Source organism: Heptranchias perlo, chromosome 1 (genome assembly GCF_035084215.1).
Source record: "Heptranchias perlo isolate sHepPer1 chromosome 1, sHepPer1.hap1, whole genome shotgun sequence".
Classification (NCBI taxonomy): domain Eukaryota; kingdom Metazoa; phylum Chordata; class Chondrichthyes; order Hexanchiformes; family Hexanchidae; genus Heptranchias; species Heptranchias perlo.
The window spans coordinates 138,622,250-138,650,004 of NC_090325.1; the positions used below are offsets into that span (position 1 = coordinate 138,622,250).

The 27,755-nt window shown below is 40.8% G+C and overlaps 1 protein-coding gene across 4 annotated transcripts in view; it reads right to left on the reverse strand.

Moving 5' to 3' along the window:
* Positions 1–27,755, reverse strand: part of lratb.1 (lecithin retinol acyltransferase b, tandem duplicate 1) — a 148,949-nt gene that overhangs the window by 55,876 nt on the left and 65,318 nt on the right. For 3 of the 4 annotated variants that reach the window (XM_067991640.1, XM_067991617.1, XM_067991634.1), the window contains 4 exons: positions 23,274–23,365; positions 19,006–19,112; positions 17,658–17,766; positions 14,994–15,093 (listed from right to left, as the gene is read on the reverse strand). In XM_067991640.1, coding sequence (XP_067847741.1) covers positions 14,994–15,093; positions 17,658–17,766; positions 19,006–19,112; positions 23,274–23,365 — 408 coding nt within the window. The remainder of the gene's footprint in view (positions 1–14,993; positions 15,094–17,657; positions 17,767–19,005; positions 19,113–23,273; positions 23,366–27,755) is intronic. The other variant, XM_067991625.1, reaches the window with a different exon arrangement.

The window sequence follows — 27,755 nt, forward strand, 5'->3', positions numbered from 1 at the left end:
AAAATTTGTTGACCTCATTAAGGTCCCGATCACAGATCGTGACCCGCCAACTTAACTTCCAGGTTTCGCACCCGAAAATCTCCCCCCCCCCGACCCTGCTGCCTTCCCGGCTCAAGGTCAAAATCATGCCGAATGTTTCACAACTCTCTGTTTAAAAAAAGTTACAAAAGTTCTCCTGCTCTTTATCCTAAATGTCTTGCATTTAATCTTATATTTATGTCCTCTTATTTTAAATCCCTCAATCACTGGTAACAGTCTGTTTCCATCTACTCTGTCTCATCCATTCATAATTAAACACCTCTGTCAAATCAGCAACTCTTCCGCATATGGATACTTTCGTTAGAGCCAAAAGAATTGGTTGGAGATTCAATTCAGGATTTTGAACTGATTTTTCTGGATCTAAGTGGCACTGGAACCTAAATGTAGCACAGGTAAATGTTGTACTGAAAGCATTTTGTGCACATTTTTAAATAAAAAATTATTGACTTGGGGTTAAGATAAATATGTAGATTAATATAGGCAAATCAAGGTCAGGTAACAGCATTATGACACAATGCCATTTTCTGATCTTCCGCTTCTTTTGTCACAAAAAATGCACTTCCCCTTTAAGCTGCTGTGGGCCTTTAAGAACCTGCAACAGCACCCAATTTCCTTTGCTTCTGAATTGGACAGCTGCCTATGTGGAGCGCTTTTCACGCTGGTAGCTCGCCTCACTCTTGCAAATTAGGGGTGACTCGGAAATTGAGATGGGTCCCCTGCTGACTCCTTTGGGCGGCTATTGCTCTCACCCTGTTCACCTCCTGACTATTTCCTGCTGGGAGACCGAAATCGACCCAAAGTGAGCAAAATCTACTAATAAAGAAATAAATATTTTAAATACTTCTGCTTATCCGAGCGGTCTTCCCCCATTCTCTATTTTTATTATGCTAACTTTATTTTTTATTTCCTCCCTTAACATAGTCTATTCTATAGCTTTTATTTAAAAAAAAAACAATTACTGTACAGGGCTGAAAAAATGGATAATTAAAGTGAAGACTCTAAAGTATAAAGATTGACGCGATCATGCCACAGATGCAACCAAGTCAATCTCTGATGTGATTCTTCAATGCCAATTAAAAGCATGTTACCATTGGATTAATGATTTTATTGACAGTGCCAGCAGTACTGATAACTAATCCATAATATCTAAGGAATTATAGTTTTCACATAAATTACAAAGATACAAGATATTATCATTAATTAATCTCAAATTTCATGCAATTTTTCTTTAAAACAAATTTTTTCCATATCTGCTCTTAGTTTTGTAAATTCAGCTGTTGATTGTCTCACTGAGATGAGTATAAACAGGAAACGATAAGTAAAATAGAGTAACTTATCTGAAGCCTGTAATTAAAGTTTTAGATATCATGTGTTTACACTTTTGACCATATTTTCTAAATAAAGGTAGTAAACATTCCACAAGAGGTTCTTTTTATAAAGACTGACATATTTGTATTAATCTAAACTTCTTAAACAAAAATATTGATTGATTTATTTATTTTAATTTATCACACTTAATACGTATCATCGTTCTACTTTGATCTCCCGGATACAAATATCAAAAATTGAATGTGATGCTCCTACTTTTCTTTCTCACAAATCGTAGAAAGTTAATGATTTTTTTTGTGCAATTCTCATGGTTAGAATCATACAAGAAATCATCATGCCCAATAAAATTATATGTAATATTGTATTACAGATATAATGCAGAGTTACTGGTGTCTTCTCAGTTAAGTACAGTAATACTGAAGGATCGATTTTTGGGTGCAGTGGTGAGTATCCAGGTGCTGACAGTGTGCATGATAAGCAGAAAGTTTGAACAGGATTGGAGGCATGAGTTTGGGCTCAGGATGAATTTTTTAAAAATTCGTTCATGGGATGTGGGTGTCGCTGGCAAGGCCGGCATTTATTGCCCATCCCTAATTGCCCTCGAGAAGGTGGTGGTGAGCCGCCGCCTTGAACCGCTGCAGTCCGTGTGTTGAAGGTTCTCCCACAGTGCTGTTAGGAAGGGAATTCCAGGATTTTGACCCAGCGACGATGAAGGAACGGTGATATATTTCCAAGTCGGGATGGTGTGTGACTTGGAGGGGAACATGCAGGTGGTGTTGGTCCCATGTGCCTGCTGCTCTTGTCCTTCTAGGTGGTAGAGGTCGCGGGTTTGGGAGGTGCTGTCGAAGAAGCCTTGGCGAGTTGCTGCAGTGCATCCTGTGGATGGTACATACTGCAGCCACTGAGCATCAGTGGTGAAGGGAGTGAATGTTTAGGGTGATGGATGGGGTGCCAATCAAGCGGGCTGCTTTGTCCTGGATGGTGTCGAGCTTCTTGAGTGTTGTTGGAGCTGCACTCATCCAGACAAGTGGAGAGTATTCCATCACACTCCTGACTTGTGCCTTGTAAATGGTGGAAAGGCTTTGGGGAGTCAGGAGGTGAGTCACTCGCCGCAGAAGATCCAGCCTCTGAACTGCTCTTGTAGCCACAGTATTTATATGGCTGGTCCAGTTAAGTTTCTGGTCAATGGTGATCCCCAGAATGTTGATGGTGGGGGATTCGGCGATGGTCATGCCGTTGAATGTCAAGGGGAGGTGGTTAGACTCTCTCTTGTTGGAGATGGTCATTGCCTGGCACTTGTCTGGCGCAAATGTTACTTGCCACTTATCTGCCCAAGCCTGGATGTTGTCCAGGTCTTGCTGCATGCGGGCTCGGACTGCTTCACGATCTGAGGGGTTGCGAATGGAACTGAACACTGTGCAATCATCAGGGAACATCCCCATTTCTGACCTTATGATGGAGGGAAGGTCATTGATGAAACAGCTGAAGATGGTTGGGCCTAGGACACTGCCCTGAGGAACTCCTGCAGCAATGCCCTGGGGCTGAGATGATTGGCCTCCAACAACCACTACTATCTTCCTTTGTGCTAGGTATGACTCCAGCCACTGGAGAGTTTTCCCCCTGATTCTCATTGACTTCAATTTTACTAGGGCTCCTTGGTGCCACACTCAGTCAAATGCTGCCTTGATGTCAAGCGCAGTCACTCTCACCTCACCTCTTTTGTCCATGTTTGGACCAAGGCTGTAATGAGGTCTGGAGCCGAGTGGTCCTGGCGGAACCCAAACTGAGCATCGGTGAGCAGGTTATTGGTGAATAAGTGCCGCTAGATAGCACTGTCGACGACACCTTTCATCACTTTGATGATGATGGAGAGTAGACTGATGGGGCGGTAATTGGCCGGATTGGATTTGTCCTGCTTTTTGTAGACAGGACATACCTGGGCAATTTTCCACATTGTCGGGTAGATGCTAGTGTTGTAGCTGTACTGGAACAGCTTGGCTAGAGGCGCAGCTAATTCTGGAGCACAAGTCTTCAGCACTACAACCGGGATGTTGTCGGGACCCATAGCCTTTGCTGTATCCAGTGCACTCAGCTGTTTCTTGATATCACATGGAGTGAATCGAATTGGCTGAATGGTGGAAGGCAGACGTAGTGAGTAGAGCTGGGAGACATCAGGCCAAGGGGTGGTTGCCTGGAAGCTGGGGGCAGCATAGCTGGCCCCGTACTAACTGCCTAGAACTCATAACGATAATTGGGATCAAATGACGTACTGAAAATGTTTACCAACAACATATCACAGCGTGTTTCCAAGAGAAAGAAGGGCATGATGTTGCCTAATGTTCTGCTTCTTATACCCCCTTTTTATTGTAGAAAGGTTTCTCACTGGAAACTGCAATGTACGAGGACTTCTGGTCCTGTGGAAACTACCCCATGGAACAGGTTCCAGTGTTGGCTTGTGTATATGTGGAATCAAATGGCAGCTAACACCACCACTGGCAGCCTTTTATAGTTCACGTCATTGGCAATGCTGCCTCCAAAAAAACCCTTTGCAAACCATTTACTCCGATTGTTCTAGGCTCCTACGGTAGCAGAATTGCCACATCATATATAATGCAGCACCACCATTGAAATTGGGACTGCCATCTGTGGCAGTGCGGTAACATAAAGTGGGCATGAATCAGTCTATACATTTAGATCTTTAATTGGATTATGGTACATTTATCAAACATAAGAACAACCAGTAAATGGATACTCCAGTTTTAAGTAAGGAACAACCACACAATCCATTAAATATTAATTCAGTTTCCAGTGACTTCCCATCTTGCAATATATGCAGCACCATTTTGATGTTGGGACTTACCTTGCAAAATAAAAACAAAAATCAAGGCATATTAAAAGTGGGCTGACATTTAATATTCTTCTAGATCAGTAGTGATCTTTCAGCAGTGAATTTTCTTTGCATTTTGTTGCATGCATATATGATACATGGTTTTAAATCATACAAAGTCTACAGCATTCATGTTATATGGCTGTGGGCGCACACCTGACACAAATTACTTCAATTGTTTAAAGATCTTAAAGCTCTAAAACCCATGAGTTATTGCTTCCAAAAGTAAGTCCCCATTAGGAGCACTTTGTAGGTCTTAAATCAAATTGTACCTTTTAATATAAATGCCATAAGGGCAAAGAATTTAGTGAGCGTTCATCTAGTGTGTTAAATATATATTAAAAACTTAAAATTTATTATGTGCTTCTGCTATCAATTCAATAAACCACTGAAATACTAGGAAGTTGAGAGACTGCAAGAAGATAATTAACCTATTGCTCTCCCCTCTTAATTATTGTATTTAACTGCTATCTGCCTTTGAGTAAAGAAATATCCTGGGGCAGGCAAAATCTGCAGAAAGAACAAAAAGTTCCCTTCTTGGGTTTAATGTCTTCCTGTTTTGCCCCTTTTTACTTATTATTAAACAAATTACAGATGCTTAAAATGCAACCAATTCAGCCTTTCTCCCTCTTCTAAGACATATTTTATGAACTATAGGTGACTCAACTACTAGACAGAAATATCTTACAAACTAAAAAAAATTATTAAAAAAATAAAGTAAAAAAATGTTACACAGACACATTGATACAAAGGCACATACACCTATGACACATTTTACCAGAAAACAAATTTTATATTGTACCAGAGCACACAAACAAAACTATGCACATTTTGGCACCTTGGTCACGACAGCCACCACCCTTTAAAAATTACTGGTTGGTTGTTCACTTTGACACAATGGCAGCCACCTTTAAAGAAATTCTCCAGGTTATGGGTTCAAATTTAACTCATCACAAGTTGCCAATAGTGTTAAAATTAGGAACTCCTCATGTTTATTTTGTTCTTTGTCATTACAAATTAATATTTAGGTGTACACAGGCATTGGGCCAAGCGATTACAAGGCACTACAAAATGAAGTATCTGATAAACACAGGGATAATATTACAGATGAAAGCCAAGGGAAAAATAAAAAGTAAGGAAGGGAAGCAAGATGCAAGATTAACAAGGTGAAGAGAGGGTGTGAAAGAAACCAGAGGCATTAACCAGAAAGAAAGACAAGTGAGCGGAATGGGCACATACAGTTCAATGCATTGAAAAATGAAGTCATACATTTTGGGAAAAGAATAACAAAGAGAAATTACTCTAAATGGCTAGATTTGTAACAGAATGGAGGAAGAGAGAAAGTTGGGGTGTAGATACATAGAGCTATAAAGGTGGAAGTGCGGGTAGAAAAGGGCACAAAGGCAAATGTGATTCTGGGCATTGAATATAAAAGTATAGAAGTGATGGTAAATTAATTCAAGACATTGGTTACACCACTGTTAGAGCAGTTCCAGATGTCCCATTATAGGAAGGATATTCAGCAAGGAATGAGATAATACTTATGAAGAAAGGCTTGAAAATTTGGGGCTTCTTTGTGGGAGCAGAGAAAGGTAATGGGGGTGAGATCTAATAGAGGTTTTCAAAATTATGAAAAGTTTCAGTTATAGCACAGAAGGAGGGCTTTCGGCCCATTGTGCCTGTGCCGGCTCTTGGAACTAGCTATCCAATTAGTCCCACTCCCCCGCTCTTTCCTCATAGCCATGTAAGTATTTTTTCCTTCAAGTATTTATCCAATTCCCTTTTGAAAGTTATCATTGAATCTGCTTCCACCACCCTTTCAAGCAGTGCATTCCAGATCACAACAACTCTCCGCATAAAAAAATGTTTTCTCATGTTGCCTCTGGTTCTTTTGCCAATCACCTTAAATCTGTGTCCTCTGGTTACTGACCCTTCTGCCACTGAAAACAGTTGTGAGAGTAAATTAGTGAAAGATAGTTTTTCATTGGCTGCTGAATCAGTAACAAGGGTGCACAGACTCAGGATTATCACTAGAAGAATAAAAAGGGACGTTAGAAGAAATGTTTCCACACAGAGGGTGATTGAAACATAGAATTCTTTACCACGAGTGGCTATTGAGGCAGAGATTTAAAAGAGAATCGGATAAGTATTTGAAAAGGAAGAATATAGATGGATATAAGGAAAGTGCATGGAAATGGAATAAGAGTAGATATCTCCAGTTGAAGAGCTAGCACTGGCACAACGGGCTTTTTCTGCACAACTCATCTCTATGACTTGTTGGTTGGCACCTCATCTTACAACCACTCTGTTCACAATTACATTGGGTAAGGCAGAACAAATGGTAGGATGCACTCTAGATGGAGGATGTTGTTGCAAAAGATATCTTCTGCCAAATACAATTTCTAACCCCACGTCATGTGACTGGACTCCTCATCGTGTTTATAATTCAACCACTTATACTACTCATCTTTTAACAATGGCGGATAAGTAGCAGGTAAGAGCAGAGTTTTCAATATTTCCCACAAGCATAAATGGTCCAATTACAGAAACCAGAAACATACTTTTTAACTCAAATTTATCCGTAAGCTTGTGAAGTGCAAGCACCGATTCTGGCAGTGTTATTACAGAGCTATTGATATCAGGCAAAGGATAGCACCTTATGATCAGCATCACGGACAAAGATTGCCAACCCAATTAAACACTGGACCTTTCCTCAGGCACTTACGAACATACAAATTAAGAGCAGGAGTAGGCCATTTGGCCCCTCAAGCCTGCTTTCCATTTGATAAGATCATGGCTGATCTGATGACCTCAACCCTACTTTCCCGTCTACCTACTATAACCTTTGACTCCCTTGTTAATCAGGAATCTATCTAACTCAGCCTCAAAAATATTCAATGATCCTGCTTCCACCGCTCTCTGGGGAAGGGAATTCCACAGACTCACGACCCTCAAAGAAAACATTTCTCCTCATCTCGGTCTTAAATGGGAGACCTCTTATTTTTAAACTGTGGCCCCTAGTTCTAGTCTCTCTCACATGGGGAAACACCCTCTCAGCATCTACCCCTTCTAGTCCCCTCAGGATCTTATATGATTCAATAATCTCTCATTCTTCTAAACTCCAAAGTATACAGGCCCAACTTGTCCAACCTTTCCTCATAAGATAACCCCCTCATCCCAGGAATCAGTCCAGTGAACCTTCTCTGAACCGCCTCCAAAGCAATTATGACCTTTCTTAAATAAGGAGATCAAAACTGCACACAGTATTCTAGATGTGGTCTCACCAATGCCCTGTACAACTGTAGCAAAACATCTCTACTTTTATATTCCGTTCCGTTTACAATAAATGACAACATTCCATTTGCCTTCCTATTCACTTGCTGTACCTGCATACTAACGTTTTGTGATTCATGTACTAGGACACCCAGATCCCTCTGTACCTCAGAGTTCTTTTACATTAATAGTCGCAGTCAGTACGAGGTGCACAGTATTCTGGTAGCTGACGGCAATCTGTAATGGAAAGGATTAAAACTCCATGGGGGTAATTTTAACCCCCAAGAACAGGTGAATTGGGAGCGGTGGGAGGTTAAAATAACAGCATTTTGGAGTGGGACCGCATCCCGGCTCCAACTCGCCCACTACTGGGTTTAACCCAGGCAGGTTTGTGTGCGTGTGCAAAACAGACACCAGGAAGTCTTGCCTCCACAAAGCCAGCGGGCCGATATTTAAAGCAGCAATGTACCTCATTGAAATACTTGAGGCATTTGATTCTTTGTGTATTGGAAAACTTAAATAAATTTAACCTTACCTGTCCGGGATTCCATCGTTTCCGATTCACATCAGGTGAAAGCAGGCGGGAAGGGCCGGATCCAGGAGGTGAGTGTCTTTATTGCACTGCTTCTGGGCCTGGAAGAGCAGGAGTGTTTCATCCAGGCCCAACAAGCTCACCTGGCAATCGGCTGCCCCACCCCGCCAAGATGATGGCTTCCCACCTACCACCGACTCTTCACCCGACCTCTGATCTCCAAGTACCGGCCCATCCAATCCCCTCCCCAGCCCATCCAATCCTTCCGAGCCCTGGTTGCGGCCTAATAATGCAGGCCTTCCTCCCCGACAGACAGCCAGCCTATCACGCTGGCTGGCGCCTGCAAAGCCCGGATGTAAAATTTGCTGACCTCATTAAGGTCGCCCACTAATTTACCTTGTGGGTTTCGCACCCGAAAATCATCCCTGGGCTCCCTTCCCGGTTCGAGGTCAAAATTCTGCCCAATGGCTCCCATTGTGCTCAGGACCCAACTTTTCAAAAACAGAGGCTAGAGGCACAGAAAATCATGTATCTCTTGCTATTGATCCTACAACTGAGACATAGAGGTTTACTTCAACAACAACTTGCATTTACTATGTTAAAGGCGCTATAAAACACCCCAAAGCGCTTCACAGAAGCGTTATCAAACAAAATTTGACACCGAGCCACATATGGAGATATTAGGACAGGTGACCAAAAGCTTGGTCAAAGATTCTCCTATTCGTGCTGTCTACCCCGGTGGGGGCAGGAATTATCCTTACTATTTTACGATGCAGCATGCAGATCTCCAACAGGTCACACCATGTGCCATCCTAAACATCAACCTGTATGTGAACGTTAGGAGATATATTTGTTCTGGTTCTGTCTCTTTGTAAACAGGAATTTATGAAGCAACATTTAAGTTGCACTGTGCACTGAAGGATGTTTACTTCTGATGTGCCTCTTAAAAACTCAGATTCTCTTGAGTGTATGGTAACCTTGCAATGCACTTAGATTCAACTCATGACCGTTCTGAACTATATCAAACAATTTTAGCAGTTTTGTTAAATAAATAAAATAATTAGCCAAGCTTACATTTTTTTGCCAGACACCACTTGCACTATCAACACAGTTGATTCCCTGAGTGAACAGAGTAATTTGTTAACAGTTTGACAAATATACAAAGAATAATTTTAAATAAACAAAACTGTGATAACGTTTGGCTATTTTAATAATTCTGATGTAAACTCCATGGAGGTTTATGAAGGCTTTGTTTTATATAAGTTGTAAATAGTGTCATATTTAGAGTTCCTATTTTCTGGAGGATACTATTTTAAAGATCACCTATATAAACAAGCGAGTTAATTTTGCAAAACATCAATGCTGTATGATTGAAAAAATTACACTGGAAGCTCACTAATGCTCTAGAATCTTAAACGTCAGCACACTTTAAACAAGCCTTGATCTTGTATCTGTTTTACAACGCAAGACACTACAAAATACAGTCCCCACCATCCATGCTTATCACAGGCAGCTACCTAAATCACTGAATTCAAGTACAACAGTACCGCTTATAACACATTAAGCGCATCGGCTATTTCGGGCAGCGGCGGATCAGACTTGACGTATTATATAGTATATCAAATAGCAAACCTGAACCATGAGTTTCAAAACAGTCATCCCATAAAAGGTTTTGGATAGCATCTGCTGCTTATGACACCACTGGAGGCCTTTGGTGAATTAAAGCCTAGCAGTCCCCAGACACTTTGCCACAGAGGAGGGCCGTCACCAGTCCAGTTTTGAAAGAGGTGGTACAGGATGAGTTGTTTAACCATCTTGCAGGCACCAATTTTCTTTTGTAGGTTCCCTGCTTCCCCAAATATGCACTGTGCTCAGTGCCTCCCTCCGGCTACTGGAGCATTGTCCTTGTAATAACAAGTAGCAAAGGTGCAGTTTTACCATCCACTTCTTATAGCGGGCAAATCGTGTTAACACCAACACGCCTGCTATAAGTGGTGGGGACTGTACTGCTATGCATAGACTGATAATGATAACTATCTAGGATCAAAATTCATAGCATAAGGCTCAGAAAATTTTAGCAACTGACTTCAGCATACAGAATTCTTATCTATCACGATGATTGCCAGCTCCAATCTCTGTACGGTCATACATTGGGTATTTAGCACATGGATTTTTAATAAAAATCAGCCCTGAAAGTATAGTCAGAGCAGGAAGACTAAATGGTTTACCTTTTAGTGATGATCAAGTGTCTTGGGTATTAGAAATTATTTGCAAGCTACATAAAGATAAATCATTAGCAATGTTAGCCAAATTCTCTATGAGCAGTGGTCATGAGAATCCATGTCACGTGGACATGTATAAGACTGTGATGTTGTTGAATGGGAATGAATGCTTCAAGTACCATTTTCTATAGTTTATATATAGATATTTTATTGTTACTGAGTGCCCAGCCAAGTCAACTCTGCAAAGTCCTCCTCACTAACATCTGGGGGCTGGTGCCCAGGTTGGGTGAGCTGCCTCACAGACTAGTTAAGCAACAGCCTGAAATAGCTGTACTCACAGAATCATATCTATCAGCCAACATCCCAGACTGCCTGGGTATGTCCTGTCCAACCAATAGGATACACTCACAAAAGATGGGGGCACAGTGATGTACAGTTGAATTGGAGTGGCCCTAGGAATCCTCAATATTGACTCTGGACTTCATGAAGGCTCAGGTCAAAAACGCCAAGGAAACCTCCTGCTAATCACAATCTACCAACACCCCCCCTCCTCCAATCCCCAACTGATCGGTACTACTCCACGTTGTTCATCACTTGGAGGAAGCTCAGAGGGAAGCAAGGACACAGAATGTACTCTGGCTGGAAAATTTCAATATGCACCACCAAGAGTGGCTCAGTAGTACCACCACTGACCAAGCTGGCAAAGTCCTGAAGGACATAGCTGTCAGACTTGTCTGCGTCAGGTGGTGAGGGAACCAGCACAAGGAAGTGACCACACTGATTTCATCCTCACATCTGCTTATGATAGCATTGGCAGAAGTGACCATTGCACAGTCTCATCTCCACCATGAGGGCATCCTCCATTGTGCAGAGTGGCACCATCACTGTGCTAAGTGAGTTAGATTAAGAACAGATCTAGCAGCCCAAAACTGGGCATCCAAGAGGTGCTGTGGGCTATCAGCAGCAGCAGAATTTTAACCAGTACATCCCTTACTCCATGATCACCATCAAGCCAGGAGACCAACCCTTATGCAGAGTGTATAAGAGCAAGCCAGGATACCAAAAGCAGCAAGCTGGACAGAGCTAAACGGTTCCACAATCAATGTATTGGAGCAAAGTTGTGTAGCCCTAACACATCCAGCTGAGAATGGTGGTGGACAACCAGGCAACTAACAGGAGTTGGAAAAAAATGTCCTGAATCATTTAGAACTGAAATAACCCAGTACAAAACAGCTTTTCACTTCCATTCCTATATAGCCAAACTCAGTTAACACTAACGATCTCAGATGTGCATTCATTAACAAGTGCTGAGGAATGACTTCCACACCAAAACTAATATAGCCCCCATTTGTAAAAGCCAACCTGTTTTAGAGATACGCCCAGAAAAGAAAATCTGGCTAGAGTGTAAAATGGGCTTCCGATTCGCTATTGCCCGTTTTGCACTACCATCCAAGACAAATTTCACTCCCGGTATTTTTAGCTTCAGTTTTCTGTCCCTGCATAATATGTCATTACATCATTCATGCAGCTGAAATATTTCTCCTCCTTAGAAAGGTTTATATTCTGTAAGCTCCTACGAAAATATTGTACTCAAAGGGTTTTGTAAAGAAAACAAGACCTTCATGGATTTTAATTAAAAGCCTATGTCAATAAGTACATTGTACCATTATCCTTTATACTCATTACCAACAAACACCAATTCTAGTAATTGGCCTATTTATTTGACCCACTTTGGACTTATGCCACAATTCAAACATGGTTTATAGATCATTCTAATGAATGCTCTTGTGTAAGTACACAGAATGTGACTCACTTCCTAGTGATATTTCCACATTTTAATAACTGTGTGAAAACAACTGTTCCAGTTTCCCTTTCATTCTTTTAGCGATAATCCTAAATTTACGCCTTCTAGTTACCAATTCAACAACCAGTGGAAAAAATCTCACTCGCTTTAGTAAAATAAAACCTACATAATCCTTTTCATGCGCTTCAACCCATGTGGTTTACAATCATTTATCCCATAAATAAAATAAGCTTATGCTGAAGAAGAAGAAAATCGTTGACAATATAAAACACAAAGCTGAATGAGATACGTTTGAATTTAACTGTAAATCTTGTGACGGATCAATGAACTACTTCATGCACGTGCTTTGCATCAATGCAATTTCCGTTAAGAAGAAATGAAAGTGCAAAAATGGATTAAGGAAATTAGAAACAAATGGGTGCAAGGAGCGCAAAGAAAATAACGAGTACAAGGTTGCTAAAATTGTGGTTGGATTGTTGTTATACAAAAATTAGTACTGACAGAAATATTTTAAACATCCATACCGGGATTTTAATTCAAACGGTTTAATACACAAATATTATTTAAGTAACAAAATCTCCTAAATTCCTTCTCCAACTTTTTTTTTCTAGATCTTTCATCTTTAGTCACTGCAGACCTAGAGAAGGTTTTAGAATTTCACTATTACTTTGGGAATCAATAGGACTGGAGGGGGAGAAAACAACCAATACCAAACTCCAGGGTACCAGGTTCAGGTACAAAACATTTAAGATTGAGATTTAAAGATCCACTTGAACATCATAAAGACCTTTGAACGACTTCTGCTCATGCAGTAGAGTCATACCCTTCATCAAAACCATTTTGTTACACATGTTGAAAAGGCAGCACAGAGTCATAGAAATTACAGGACATAATGAGGCCATTAGGCCTGTTGTGCCTGTGCACTTCAACTGGAGCTGTCTACTCTAATCCCAGTTCCCTGCTTTTTCCCCAATATCATTTTAAATTCTTCCTTCCCAAATACTTATCCACAAGTCCCTTTTAAATCTTGTTTATAGTCTCTGCCTCAATAGCCACTTGTGGATAAAAGTTACCACATTTTAAGAACTGTGTGAAAATAATTCATCAGCTTCCCTTTAATTATTTCAGTGATAATCCTAAAGTTATGCCCCCTAGTTACCAATTTAACAACGAGTGCAAACAATCTTTTAATATTGCCTTTTCAAAACTTTTCATAATTTTGAAAACATGCATTAGATTTCCACCCTTAAATTTCTCTGTCCCAGTTGGAAAAAAGCATCACATTTTCAAGCCAATAACGTCTCATTCCAGGTATAATTTTAGTGAATCTGCACTCTGCCCTTTTCATATTAATATATTCGGAGCCTTAGAAACAAAAGGTTTTGGTAGGACTAGAGGTTAATTTCCGTGAAGTCCAACATGTGCCAGGATGTGGAGGAAAAGCCAGGCAGAGATTAGGCAGTTTTTACGGGGAGGGATGGAAAAAAACAAATTTGAAAACAAGCTATCTCAGTCCACTCTAACGTACTTCCCAGTCGTCAGATAAAGAGTACCATTAGCAAAGATCTGAGAGTTACCTGCACAACCTCTCAGCCAAGCAATGGTGTGTGGTAGGGGAGGAAAATTAATCTTTAAAAAGGAGCGAGTTTAAAAAGAAGACAGATCCTTATCATATATCTATCAGCAATTGGTGAAGATGATGTAAACTACGGTGCAAAGCAGTGAAAGTTCACCTTGATTTAATGGAGAAGTAGTCACTGCAACTCAGGAAGATACTTATTTCTAAACAAAACAGCGTTTACATGAAATAAATGAAGAAAACTCCATACATCGATCAAGCTGTTTTTTCTTTTGCTAACTTTTTCCCTTCTCCTCCTCTTCTGAAGGCAGTGGCTCTTGCTGGGGTGTAGCCCCATGGATACTAGTTGCCCTCTAGTATCTCACTCAAGTGGCCATGATTTAAATGTAAGCCCTGACAGTGAATGCCATATTTATAGTAATATTTAGGCGAATGGAAAGAACAAAAATGTTACCATAGCGAAACTGGACTCTTCTCACCACAAACATGAAGATTAGGCACCCGTGAGGCATATGCCAGTCAGAGTACTGGGAAAATATCAAGCAGTCTGGACACCCTTGCTGGTCTCCTCTCTCAAGCCCCACAACACATCCCTATAGAACACATCCCTATACCGTATCAGTGTGAAAACCAATAAACAATATTTTCACATCGTTCACCTGACGAAGGAGGAAGCCTCCGAAAGCTTGTGAATTTAAAATAAAATTGCTGGACTATAACTTGGTGTTGTAAAATTGTTTACAATTGTCAACCCCAGTCCATCACCGGCATCTCCACATCATCCCTATAGAGTGAGGGATGGGTTAACGCCAATAAGAACCTACACCACCACTGGTCCCCAGTTGTACAGAACAAGTAACCCAACCCAAAAGTATGTGTGGAGGGTATGGGATAGATCTTGTGCCTACTTGTCTGATTGTGCTGTCTTACGTGATGTTTGCCTCAGACCTGAATCATGTTACATTATTGTATGAATATGCACAAATAAACAGATTACACGTTGAAATGTCCCATCCTGTAAATGCCATATTGAAACTACATGTCAGTACCGTATTAGTGTGAAAACCAATAAACAATTTTTCTCGTGAAAAAAAAAGTTTCTGAAAATTTATAATACATGGCCCATTATTTTTTTTAGATGTTTACCGGTTTTCCTGTTTCAACGTGTAATCTGTTTGTTTCTAATGATTAGTTTCCTGAAATAAAATATATATGTGTGTGTGTGTGTGTGTGTGTGTGTAATCTAACTAAGTAGGAATCTTCCAAATCCATATTCTATTTAAATAATTTGTTTGCGAGCAAATACACACAAAAAAAAGCCCACTTACCCATTCCCGTACCGGCTGGTGCAATTTCACGGGAAAAGAGTTCCAGGGCTTTCTTCTGCATGTGGTGAACTGCCAGCCAAATAACAGCTTCACGAGGACCCTGCACAACCAAACCACAACATTTTAGCAATAATGGGCACTTCTATATTAACAATTAATCATTTATAGGAGCAGGGTAAAAGGCAACATTTATGTTTCTCTAAAATGTCACTACTTTCTGCAATCCAATGTCATTAGTAAGGGAGATCTGTGAAAATGCAATATTTTGACAAATGGGAACTATTTTCAGTTTAGCTTAAAAATAGCCTCATAAAAGTGAGATTTTTTTTTAAAAAGTGACAAATGTGCGATAAATCCTTTAATGTACCGCACTACGGGGAGGAGAGGGTTAAACCACTGACATTTGCCAGGTTTTCATCACGTGGATGGCTGCACATTCAGTTATGTCAAAACCCAAACTGATAAAACGATGCAGAGACACAACTGCAAACAGCACATTGATGTGGCAAACATTTAAAAAGGTATTTTATGATTCGCAACAAAAATATATCCCTGTGAGCAGGAAAGACTCCACAAAAAGGGTGAACCAACCATGGCTAACTAAGTAAAGGATGGTATAAGGCTAAAAGAAAAAGCATACAACATGGCAAAGATTACTGGTAAGCCCGAAGATTGGGAAAACTTTAAAAACCAGCAAAGGAGGACTAAAAGAATAATAAAGAGGGAGAAAATAAATTATGAGTGTAAGCTAGCAAAAAATATAAAAACTGACAGTAAAAGCTTCTACAAGTATGTAAAAAGGATGAGGGTAGCTAAAGTAAACATTGGTCCCTTAGAGGATGAGACTGGGGAAATAATAATGGAAAACAAGGAAATGGCAGAGGAATTGAACAGATATTTTCTATCTGCCTTCACAGTAGAAGACACTAATAATATACCAATAATAGTAGAAAATCAAGGGGCAAAGGGGAGGGAGGAAATAAAAACAATCACTATCACTAGAGAAAAAGTACTAGGTAAACTAATGGGTCTAAAGGCTGACAAGTCCCCTGGACCTGATGGCTTGCATCCGAGGGTCTTAAAGGAAGTGGCTACAGAGATAGTGGATGCATTGGTTGTAATCTTCCAAAATTCACTAGAATCTGGCAAAGTCCCAGCGGATTGGAAAACCGCAAATGTAACACCCCTATTCAAGACGGGAGTGAGACAGAAAGCAGGTAACTATAGACCAGTTAGCCTAACATCTGTCATTGGGAAAATGCTAGAATCCATTATTAAGGAAGTAGTAGCAGGACATTTGGAGACTCATAATACAATCAAGGAGAGTCAATGTGGTTTTATGAGGGGGAAATCGTGTCTGACAAATTTATTAGAGTTCTTTGAGGAAGTAACGGGCAGGGTGGATAAAGGGGAACCAATGGATGCAGTATATTTGGATTTCCAAAAGGTATTCGATAAGGTGCCACATAAAAGATTTTAGATAAGAGCTCATGGTGTTGGGGTAATATACAGGCATGGATAGAGGATTGGCTAACTAACAGAAAACAAAGAGTTGGGATAAAGTGTCATTTTCAAAATGGCAATTTGTAACTAGTGGGGTGCCGCAGGGATCAGTGCTGGGGCCTCAACCATTTACAACATATATCAATGACTTGGATGAAGGAACAGAGTGTCTTGTGGCCAAATTTGCTGATGATGCAAAGATAGGTGGACAAGCAAGTTGCGATGAGGACACAAAGTGTCTGCAAAGGGATAGTGACAGGTTAAGCGAATGGGCAAAAATTTGGCAGATGGAATATAATGTGGGAAAATGTGAAGTCATCCACTTTGGGAGGAAAAATAAAAAAGTAAAATATTATTTGAATGGAGAAATACTACAAAATGCTGCGGTACAGAGGGATCTGGGTGTTCTCGAACATGAAACACAAAAAGTCAACATACAAGTGCAGCAGGTAATCCGAAAGTCAAACGGAATATCGGCCTTTATTTCTAGGGGGATGGAGTATAAAAGCAGGGAAGTCATGCTACAACTGTACAGGGTGCTGGTGAGACCACACCTGCAGTACTGCGTACAGTTCTGGTGCCCTTATTTAAGGAAGGGCATACTTGCATTGGAGGCAGTTCAGAGAAGGTTCACTCGGTTGATTCTGGGTATGGAAGGGTTGTCTTATGAGGAAAGATTGAACAGTCTATACTCATTGGAGTTTAGAAGAACGAGAGGAGATCTTATTGAAACATACAAGATTCTGAGGGGACTCGATAGGGTAGACGCTGAGAGGATGTTACCCCTCATGGGGGAATCTAAAACTAGGGGGCATAGTCTCAGAATAACGGGTCGCCTGTTTAAGATGGAAATGAGGAGGAATTTCTTCTCCCAGAGGGTCGTGAATCTTTGGAATTCTTTACCCCAAAAAGCTGTGGAGGCTGAGTCATTGAATACATTCAAGGCTGAGTTAGACAAATTTTTGATCAGCAAGGGAGTCAAAGGATATGGGGAAAAGGCAGGATATGGAGTTGAGGTAAAAATCAGATCAGCCATGATCTCATTGAATGGCGGAGCAGGCTCGAGGGGCCGAATGGCCTACTCCTGCTCCTATCTCTTATGGTCTTATTGATCCCTACACTCAAATCACTCATTGTCGTTTATAAAGTCATTTCACATACATCTGTCCTCTTTACAGCTTGCTCTCCATAGGTTTCTTCAGATCCCAGAATCTGTACATTGACCGATTTGAAGTCATCCAGGCCGACCTGCTTGAACATGCGTCGCATCCTTCATAAATCAATAAAAGGACAGAAAGACCCGTTTAGAATCACTAACATTTCACCACATTGCAAAAGGTACAAGTATCAACACAGGTTAGCAGTGGTTTATTTTTAAGTATAGTAACCTTTGCTGCTTAAAAGTGGTTATGGGTGATTAAATGCTGAAAGCACGTATACATTAATAGAAAGATGATGAATTCTCTGCTGCAATCAGGCTCTTCAAATGCCTTGGGACGTTTTACTACGTTAAAGGCGCTATATAAATGCAAGTCATTGTTGTTATTCAGATTTCCAGTACATGTTACTGGTTATATGTTACTCTTTCAAGTTTCCTCCTTTACATTTCCATCTTTTCCCCAATATTACTTATTTTCTAGTTTCTTTAATTTGTTTATTTTGGATGACCACTTTTCAGTTACATTTCCAACAAGAGCTGCTCACCATCAGACAGTCTCTTTTACAGGAAAGAGAACCCAATGGGCTGCGGTCCATTCCACAAAAGCCATCAGTAATCAGCTAATGAAAGGTAAATTTGCTTTTTTCGGAAGTTATTTCACATTTTGTTTCCTTTTGCCAACACACTTCCCTCAGCAAAGCAACAGAGGTACTAGCTTAATCTGTTCTCAAAAGATGAATGCATTTGAAATCAATTTTAGCTTGGCATTAATAATATGCCGATCTGCACATTTCACTTATACAATCATGATGTATTGACAGTGGAATACACAACTGTATAACAGTTTATAAAACATATAAAGACACTTTTTTAAACTTTACTAATTAGGGGGGAGAGGGTGAAGGGGGAGGTCAGGGCAGTGGGAGCAGTAGAGGAAGGAGAGGGGGAAGGGGAGGAGAGGGGTTGCAGTAGGAGTTGAGTTCTGGAGGAATGGAGGGAGGGAAAGGATGAGGAGAGGGGAAGGGTGGGAGGGGAAGAGAGAAGTGGGAGGAGGGATCATCCATAGCCAGGAATAACAACAATCTAGGTTACTCCTTCGGATCTGCTTGTCTGAAATAAACTGGCTGATCTTGGCAGAGAAGAGGGGAAAAAAAAGTTTCCAACAAAGTCTATAAAAAGATAGAAAGTTTCATTTTCCCGAAAGCAATTTCCATTCAATTAGATAGGGAACAGCTTTCAATATACCATCCCCACTCCAGTGCAGGCACAATGGGCTGAGTGGCTCCTTTCTGTGCTGAAAATTATATGATTCTGTGTGCAAGATAATTTTATTCTTTCTCATAAGCATACCTCTTTAGAATACTCTCTGCTGTCCTTCTTCCCTTCTCCACAGACCGGGATCCTCCCACTGGGCAGACAGCTGTGGCTCGGTATCCATCCAAATAAGTAGCACAAACCTAAATACCAAGAAGTATTGAATAAAGTGATGTATCAGGAGCAAAGTCTGATGTCAATTGTTCACATATTGTACATTAAAAAAACAGCATCAATTTTATTCAATGCCATTGCAGAATGCACTACATCATTTAAACCCAACTTACTGGGGGAGTGATGAATGGGGGAGAAGAAGGAAAGAGATGGAATGTAACAAGGGGCAAAAGTGCACAGAATATTAGGATAGCAAGGCTGTGGATAGATGCAGAATAAAATTTACCAAGATGATACCAGGGATAAGAGGCTTTAGTTATGAGGAGAGACGAAGGAAACTCAGGCTCTTTTCATGAGAACGAAACAGGTTAAGAGGAGATTTTATAGAGGTATTCAAAATTATATGAGGTTTTGACAAAGTAAATCAGGAAAAACTATTTCTACTGGTCAGTGAGTCAGTAGCCAGAGGGCAAGGAGTGGACAGGGGGTCAGGAGAATTTATTTATTTATTTTTTTTAGAACCACACGTTCACTCTGTGTAGATAAGAATTTAATTATTACTAGTTTGAATCTATGGCTTTGTCCTACTCTTACCATTTGACTTAAAATAGTATTCCTAGGTATACCTTTTCCATTCCCTTAACAATCTTATATACTTCTAGAAGATCACTTCTCAGACAACTGCATTCCATGCTGAAAAGCCCAAGTTTCTCAGCAACCAGAAGAAGACGCAGTATTCAATGTGCAATCTCACCAGAGCACTATCCAGTTTGGTCATAACTTCCTCTGACTTGTATTCTACTGCTTTCCCTGTGTCATTCAATGTTCTATTGGCTTTGTCGATTGTTACCCTGCACTTGTTGTACATGTTGAGCGTTGAGTCCACTTAGACTCCAAGGTCTCTTGCAGCTTCAGCCTTGTCTATTACAACACGATTCAGAGAGTACACATATTGCCTATTTTTCCTTCTGATTTTCTGTACTTTACTCTTGTCTGCATTAAGTTTCATCTGTCATTTTTCTGTCCACTTATGTATTTTATTCAACTCATTCTGTGGCTTCTGAGTGCCCCCCCCCCCCACTAGATAGCATCTCCAAATTTGAACACTTTGCATTTATCATTTAAAACAAAAAAAAATTAGAAACAGTAGTGGTCCCAATACCGATCCCTGGGGCATCTGACTCAGTAGTTCCCCAACCCCGACATAACTCCTCTAAAGTACACTCACTGCTTCATATCCTTTCGCAGTTTTTTTATCCATTCCTAGAGCTTACCCTGAATCCCTAACACCATTAATCATTAGCCTTTCGTGTGGAACTTTGTCAAAGGCCTTTTGGAAGTCAAGGTACATCACATTGTAGGGCTTCCCACAGTCCACTTGGGTTGTCACTTCCTCAAAGTCGAGGAGGTTGATCAGACAGGATCTTTGTCACCTGAATCCATGCTGACTGCTGTTAACTTACGTTATTATTGTACAGATTGTTCTTAAGTTGACTCCTGACATTCATTTCCATTATTTTACACGAAATGGAAGCAAGATTAAGCCTGTGTTTGTTCTGTCCTCCTTTTTGAATACAGGCCTGTTGGGCACCACGTTAGCCTGTTTCCAATCTACAGATACCTTGCCAGTGTCTATTAATGATCATAAACATTGTCAGTGCCTCACTAATCTCTCAGCGCTCAGGAATAAACACCAGGGGACATATTTCTTTTGAGCCCTTTTAGACTATCTAGGACTTCCATCTCATTTATATCAAAGTCATTGATTTTTCTTAGATGATCAATATTTGGCAAGGGCTTATTGTTCATGTCTCAATCATTCAAGTTATTTACTTCTTTGTGTTCATCCTCAGCGTCAAGCTTATTTACGTCTTTTAGAGTTTTCACTACTTCACCAATTGCCCTCTGTTGTAGTACTGATAGAAATGTTTTTACTGTTGTGTTTAGTTTCTATGACTATGCTTTTCTCTAGGTTCATCTTTGCTCCTCCAATCACCCTTTGGTATGTTTCTGTTTTTTCTTATATTCATCCCAACAAGCCCCTTCCCCTTTCACCTACATGATTTGTAGAGGTCGTTCTTCCTCTTTATCTTGCTTTTAATTGTTTGCTAATCTACTTAAGACCTTGTTTCCTTAGTCTGAGCTTGCTGGTTTTAGGAATGTATAAATCCTGCAGGCTCAGCAATATACCTTTAAAGGTGTTCCACTTGTCCTCTATTGAAGTGTTGTTGAGCAACCTAGCCCAATCCATTTGCTTAGTTATTCCCCCAGTTATTCTGAGTTTATCCCTTTTAAAGCCAAAGAAAAACTAAAAGGGATATGGAGAAAGGGCAGGAGAATGAGACAAAGTGTATTGCTTTATCAGAGAGTCGGCACTTGCACAAAGGGTCAAATGGCTTCTTTCTGTATAGTAAAGTTCACAGAATCACAGAAGGGTTACAGCACGGAAGGAGGTCATTCGGCCCATCGAGTCCGCACTGGTTCTATGCAAGAACAATCCAGCTAGAGAAGTTTGAACTACTCTATGATTAGATATCTCAAAGTCACAGGCCAGTAATTCTCAGAGGGATCAAATGCTCATTCTCACCATATACGATCATGTAAATCAAGAGAATGATATACAACCTTAATTTATTTCCTAATTTGTGTACACATTATGGGCATGTTTAAAGTTTATTGAATCTATTTCTCAAATGTCAGTTTGACTCAGTTGGTAGCACCTCACCTCCAAGTCAGGAAATGTGGATTTGGGCTGCACGCTAAGACTTCAGCACATAACCTAGGTTCATATTTCAGTGCAGTAATTAGACAGTACTGCACTGTTGGAGGTGTGGTCTTTCAGATGATACATTAAACCCAGATCCCATCTTTACCTGTTCAGGTGAATGCTAAAGATCCTATTGCACTACTTGAAGAACACAGAGTTTTCCGTGTCCTGGCCAATATTCCTCACTCAACCAAAACTACAAAAAAAAGATGAATTGGTTATTCATCTCATTGCTGCATGCAAAATGCCACATTTACCCAAATAACAACAGTAGTTGTATAATATAATTCATTCTAAGCGCAGCACTTTCAGGCATTTAATCATCCTTCACATAAAATATAGTCATTCTCCACATACTGCGTCATCCTCAACAACAACTTGCATTTATATAGCGTCTTTAACATAGTAAATCTTCCCAAGACTCTTCACAGGAGCATCATCAATCAAACTTTGACACCTAGACACATAAGGAGATATTAGGACAGGTGACCAAAAGCTTGGTCAAAGCGGTAGGTTTTAAAGGAGCATCTTAAAGAAGGAGAGGTAGAGAGGCGGAGAAGATTAGGGAGTGAATTCCAGAACTTAGGGCCTAGGCAGCTGAAGGCACAGCGGTCAATGGTGGAGCGATGAAAATCGGGAATGTGCAAGAGGCCAGAATTGGGGGAACACAGAGATCTTGGACGGTTGTAGGGCTGGAGGAAGATAAAGAGGATAGGGAGGGGTGACAGCATGGAGGGATTTGAAAACAACGACAACAACAACTTGCATTTATATAGCGCCTTTAACATAGTAAAACATCCCAAGGCGCTTCACAGAAGCGTTATCAAACAAAATTTGACACCGAGCCACCTAAGGAGAGGTAGGTTTTGAGGAACGTCATAAAGGAGGAAAGAGAGGTAGAGAGGCGGGGAAAGATAAGAATTTTAAAATCGAGGCGTTGCCAGACCTGGAGCCAATGTATGTCAGCAAGCACAGCGGTGATGGGTGAATGGGACTTGGTGCGAGTTAGTATACAGGCAGCAGAGTTTTGGATGAGCTCAAGTTTATGGAGGGTGCAAGGTGGGAGGCCAACCAGGAGAGTATTGGAATTGTCGCGTCTAGAGGTAACAAAGGCATGGATGAGGGTTTTAGCAGAAGATGAGTTGAGGCAGGGGCGGAGACAGGCGATGTTATTGGAGCTGGAAGTAAGCCATCTTGGTAATGGAGAGGATATGGGGTTGGAAGCTCAACTCAGAGTCAAATAGGAGGCCAAGGTTCTCCTCCACGGAAGGAGCATTATCATCCTCCATATAATACATTATCATCTTCCTACAGACAAGTCATAATCATCATTCTCCACATAATGAATTTCAAGAAACCATCTGATTTATATTATATAGCAACAAAAATGACAACATAGTAACTGCCATCAGTTTTACTTAACAGTTGCAAACATCTCCTTTCGCAGCACCTTGTAATGGTCAGATGGAGGTAATCCCTTTGCTCCCTGAACGCGTACCGCTCCACCTTCTATATCTGCAAAACAGTAAAAACAGCCTGCTTTAGTTTTGATACAACATCATAGGACAACAATTTGAATGGATCTTTTCTTACTTTTTAAATAATGCCTTTATAATATGTTTGCACATGTTGCTTACAGAATTTAGCATGAGTTTTAACAGTAGAGTATAAAACAGGAGCGGAAAACTGTAAATTTCCTCAGAAATGGTCAATATGGAAGTCTCTGAACACTATGCTTCCTTTAATTCACCAGGCCAATTTAAATTTCACAAGACAATAAACCTATACGGGAAGGAAAAATAAAATCAAAACTTAATTTTGAAACTAGGAATTACCGCAAACACTGGTGTACCTCAGGCTACAGTTCTACTAAACCTACTGATTTCAAATCAGTAACTATAGTATCAACTTGTAGTACCTTGTTTATACTGCCTGGGTGCTTACGTCATGTGCAGAACTGCACTGCCCGTTGGTAAATTTTAAATATGTTGAGAATACAAATAGAAGTGGTACATTCTCAATACATTTAAATCAGCTCTGGGTAACTTTATAAAGTGTCCAAGAGCTCCAACAAACCGCCAAGTACCTTTTAGACTTGGCTTGAAACACCACTGTTGTACTCCATGCAGTGTGAGGTCAAGCCAGTGCAAAGCCCCTCACTGGAGGGACCTCACAATGATTTCCTTTTAATGTACTCTGGATCAGATCAGGACCAGACTCCTGAATCATGTTGCCGCTTTTGCTTTGATGCGCACCTGAAGCTGCTTTTCATCTATACGAACATCATGATGTAACCTAAGTAATTAGAATGATAAAGACCAATATTCAGAGTTTCCGACATAATATAACTCTTCCCATCTAAATTCTTCTATGAAAATGGGGATGCACAAGATAAGTGATTCATCTATCTATCACAGTCTTAAAGTACCAGCATTCTGCAACCAGTTGATGTTTACAGTTATGAAAATGTTAAGTTTGTCACTGGTTGCAGAGAATAAATTGGTTCTAAACTATATTTACTGGATGCTTACAGTACTATTTAAACTGAACCTTTAATGAGCATCAATGATTTCCCGAAAGATAGCATATTTTGCTTCATTCGAAGTGCCAAATCATTTTTTTTTAAAAAAAGCCTCTGCATTTTTTCCCACTAGTTATATTAGCAACGTCTAAATAAAAAAGTTCATGCAAAAGTTCAGTAAGAGTTTAAATACTATGAACTTGGTCATTAAGAAGCTGAAGGTTCACTTGTAGTTCAGATCCTAAACAGACTTCACCAGGCAGGGGTGAAAACTGGAACATGCAGCTCTTATCGTGCTGCTTGTTAGTATTAATTATTCCCAACAGCTTGTTGCATCCAAAGTAGCTATGGTCATAGTTTAAGCCTTGTTAACCACAGAAAGTGTGATTTTGATTCTACTCACTTACTATTAACGTTAAAGTTTTTTTTTGTTAATGGTGGATCTCCCATGGTATTGCTCATGGGGGGGGATCAAAGAGCAGGGAAGGTCAGGGTGGCAAATGTGACTGAAAAGGCAGTTGGAGACTGGGAAGATCTGGGGTCCAGATGGAGGAAGCAGGCCGCTGACCCTGCAGTTCTAATCTGCACCGTGTTGGCCTGCCCCCAGGTTCCCAATCCTGAGCCCTGAATAGTGTAATTTTTTTAATTGAGTGGAAGCGGGTCCTGGGAGTGAGGTAGGAGACGAGATGCCTCAAGGAGTTGGGATAAGGGCTGGAGGAGCAGGCAGTCAATGAAGGAACAGGGCTAGAAGCTGAAGAGGTCAAAGAGTGGTGAGCTGGGAGAAATCACTGGTAGGAGCCCAGCAACTACACAATGACAGAGAAGTGTTTACATTAGAAATTCTCAGTATGTTTACATAGGCACATCTAATTATAAATATTGACATAAAAGCCTTACGAAAACAGTGACAACAGGAAGTTGTACAGAACGTGCTCGTAAACACAAGACATTTCTCAACATATGTAGGTGCTGATTTAATTTTTGCCCTCAGTTAACATCTCCCCAGGGCAAGAGTTAACACCTCCCGGAGGAAAGGAAATGGGAGAAAATTAGTAGACCGGGAAAAAAAAGTGGGCTAGAATTTCCATCCATTCAGTCAATAGGTGGTAAATCTAGGCCAAAAGGCAATAAGATCCATGTATGTGTATTTTCCAAAAAGCCTGGCTGGCAAACCTGCTCACAACCCTCTTGCTCAAGCATGGGAAATAGGAAATAGAATTATAGAAAGTTACAGCACAGAAGGAGGCCATTCGGCCCATTGTGTCCGTGCTGGCCGAAAAAGAGCTATCCAGCTTAATACCACTTTCCAGCACTTGGTCCGTAGCTCTGTAGGTTACAGCACTTCAAATGCACATCCAAGTACTTTTTAAAAATGAGTTGAGGGTTTCTGCCTCTACCATCCTTTCAGGCAGTGAGTTCCAGACCCCCACCACCCTCTGGGTGAAAAAACTTCTCCTCAGCGCCCATCTAATCCTTCTACCAATTACTTTAAATCTTTGCCCCTGGTCACTGACCCCTCTGCTAAGGGAAACAGGTCCTCCCTATCCACTCTATCTAGTCCCGTCATAATTTTATATCTCAATTAAATCTCCCTTCAGCCTCCTTTGTTCCAAAGAAAACAACCCCAGCCTGTCCGATCTTTGCTCGTAGCTAAAATTCTCCAGCCCTGGCAACATCATCGTAAATCTCTTCTGTACCCTCTTTAGTGCAATTACATCTTTCCTGTAACGTGGTGACCAGAATTGTACGCAGTACTCAAGCTGTGACCTAACCGATGTTTTATATAGTTCTAGCATAACCTCCCTGCTCTTATATTCTATGCCTCGGCTAATAAAGGAAAGTATCCCGTATGCCCTTTTAACCACCTTATCTACCTGTCCTGCTACCTTCAGGCATCTGAGGACATGCACTCCAAGGTCCCTTTGTTCCTCTACACCTCTCAATATCCTCCCATTTATTGTGTACTCCTTTGTTTTGTTTGCCCTCCCCAAATGCATTACCTCACATTTCTCTGGATTGAATTCCATTTGCCACTTTTCTGCCCACCTGACCAGTCCATTGATAGCTTCCTGCTTTCCTCCTCACTATCAACCACATGGCCAATTTTTGTATCATCTGCAAACTTCTTGATCAAGCCCCCCATATTCAAGTCCAAATCATTAATATATACCACAAAAAACAAGGGACCAAGTACTGAACCTCATGGATCTCTTTTATTTCTTTCCTAGGGGGACGATGCTATAGGTTGCACCTCAACGGAGCTGGGACCAATGTCCTCGCGAGGAGGTTCGCTAGTGCTGTGGGGGGGGAGGGGTTTAAATTAATTTGGCAGGGGGATGGGCACCAGGATGTAGCAGTGGAAAGGAGAAACAAGGGGCACAATGGATTGGGGGAGAAAAATAGCACTAAAACAAGTAATAGTACCGTATTAAGTGGGATCAGACTAAGAGAGAGTACAAGGAAGTCTAAAACTGGTTTGCAATGCATGTGTGTAAACGCATGAAGTGTGGTAGGTGAGCTGTAGGCGTAAATAGCCACATGGGAATACGATGTTACAGCGATAACAGAGACCTGGCTCAAAAAAAGGCAGGATTGGGTACTAAATGTTCCTGGATACAAAGTGTTTAGGAAAGGAAAGAAAGGGGGGGGTGGGTGGCAGTATTGATTAAGGAGAATATTGCAGTGCTGGAGAGAGAGGATGTCCTGGAGGGGGTCAAGGACAGAATCTATTTGATTAGAGTTAAGAAATAAAAGAGGTGCCATTACACTACTGGGTGTATTCTAAAGGCCACCAACTAGTGGGAAGGATATAAAGGAGCAAATTTGCAGGGAAATTACAGAGAGGTGCAAAAGCTATAGACTAGTGATAACTGGGGACTTCAACTATCCTAATATAGACTGCGATAATAATAATACTATAAGGGGCTCAGAGGGGTAGGAATTTTTGAAATGTGTTCAGGATAACTTTCTTAACCAGTATGTTTCCAGCCCAACGAGGAAGGAGGCATTGCTGGACTTGGTTCTAGGGAATGAGGTGGGCCAAGTGGAGCAAGTGCACTGGCCATAATCGTCCAAACATCCGTAGATACAGGGGTGGTGCCAGAGGACTGGAGAATTGCAAATGTTACACCCTCGTTCAAAAAAAGGTGTAAATATAAACCCAGCAACTATAGGCCAGTCAGTTTAACCTCAGTGTTGGGGAAACTTTTAGAAACAATAATCCAGGTCAGAATTAACAGTCACTTGGACGAGAATGGATTGATTAGGGAAAGCCAGCACGAATTTGTTAAAGGCAAATCGTCTTTAACTAACTTGATAGAGTTTTTTGATGAGGCAACAGAATGGGTAGATGAGGGCAATGCAATTGATGTGGTTTATATGGAC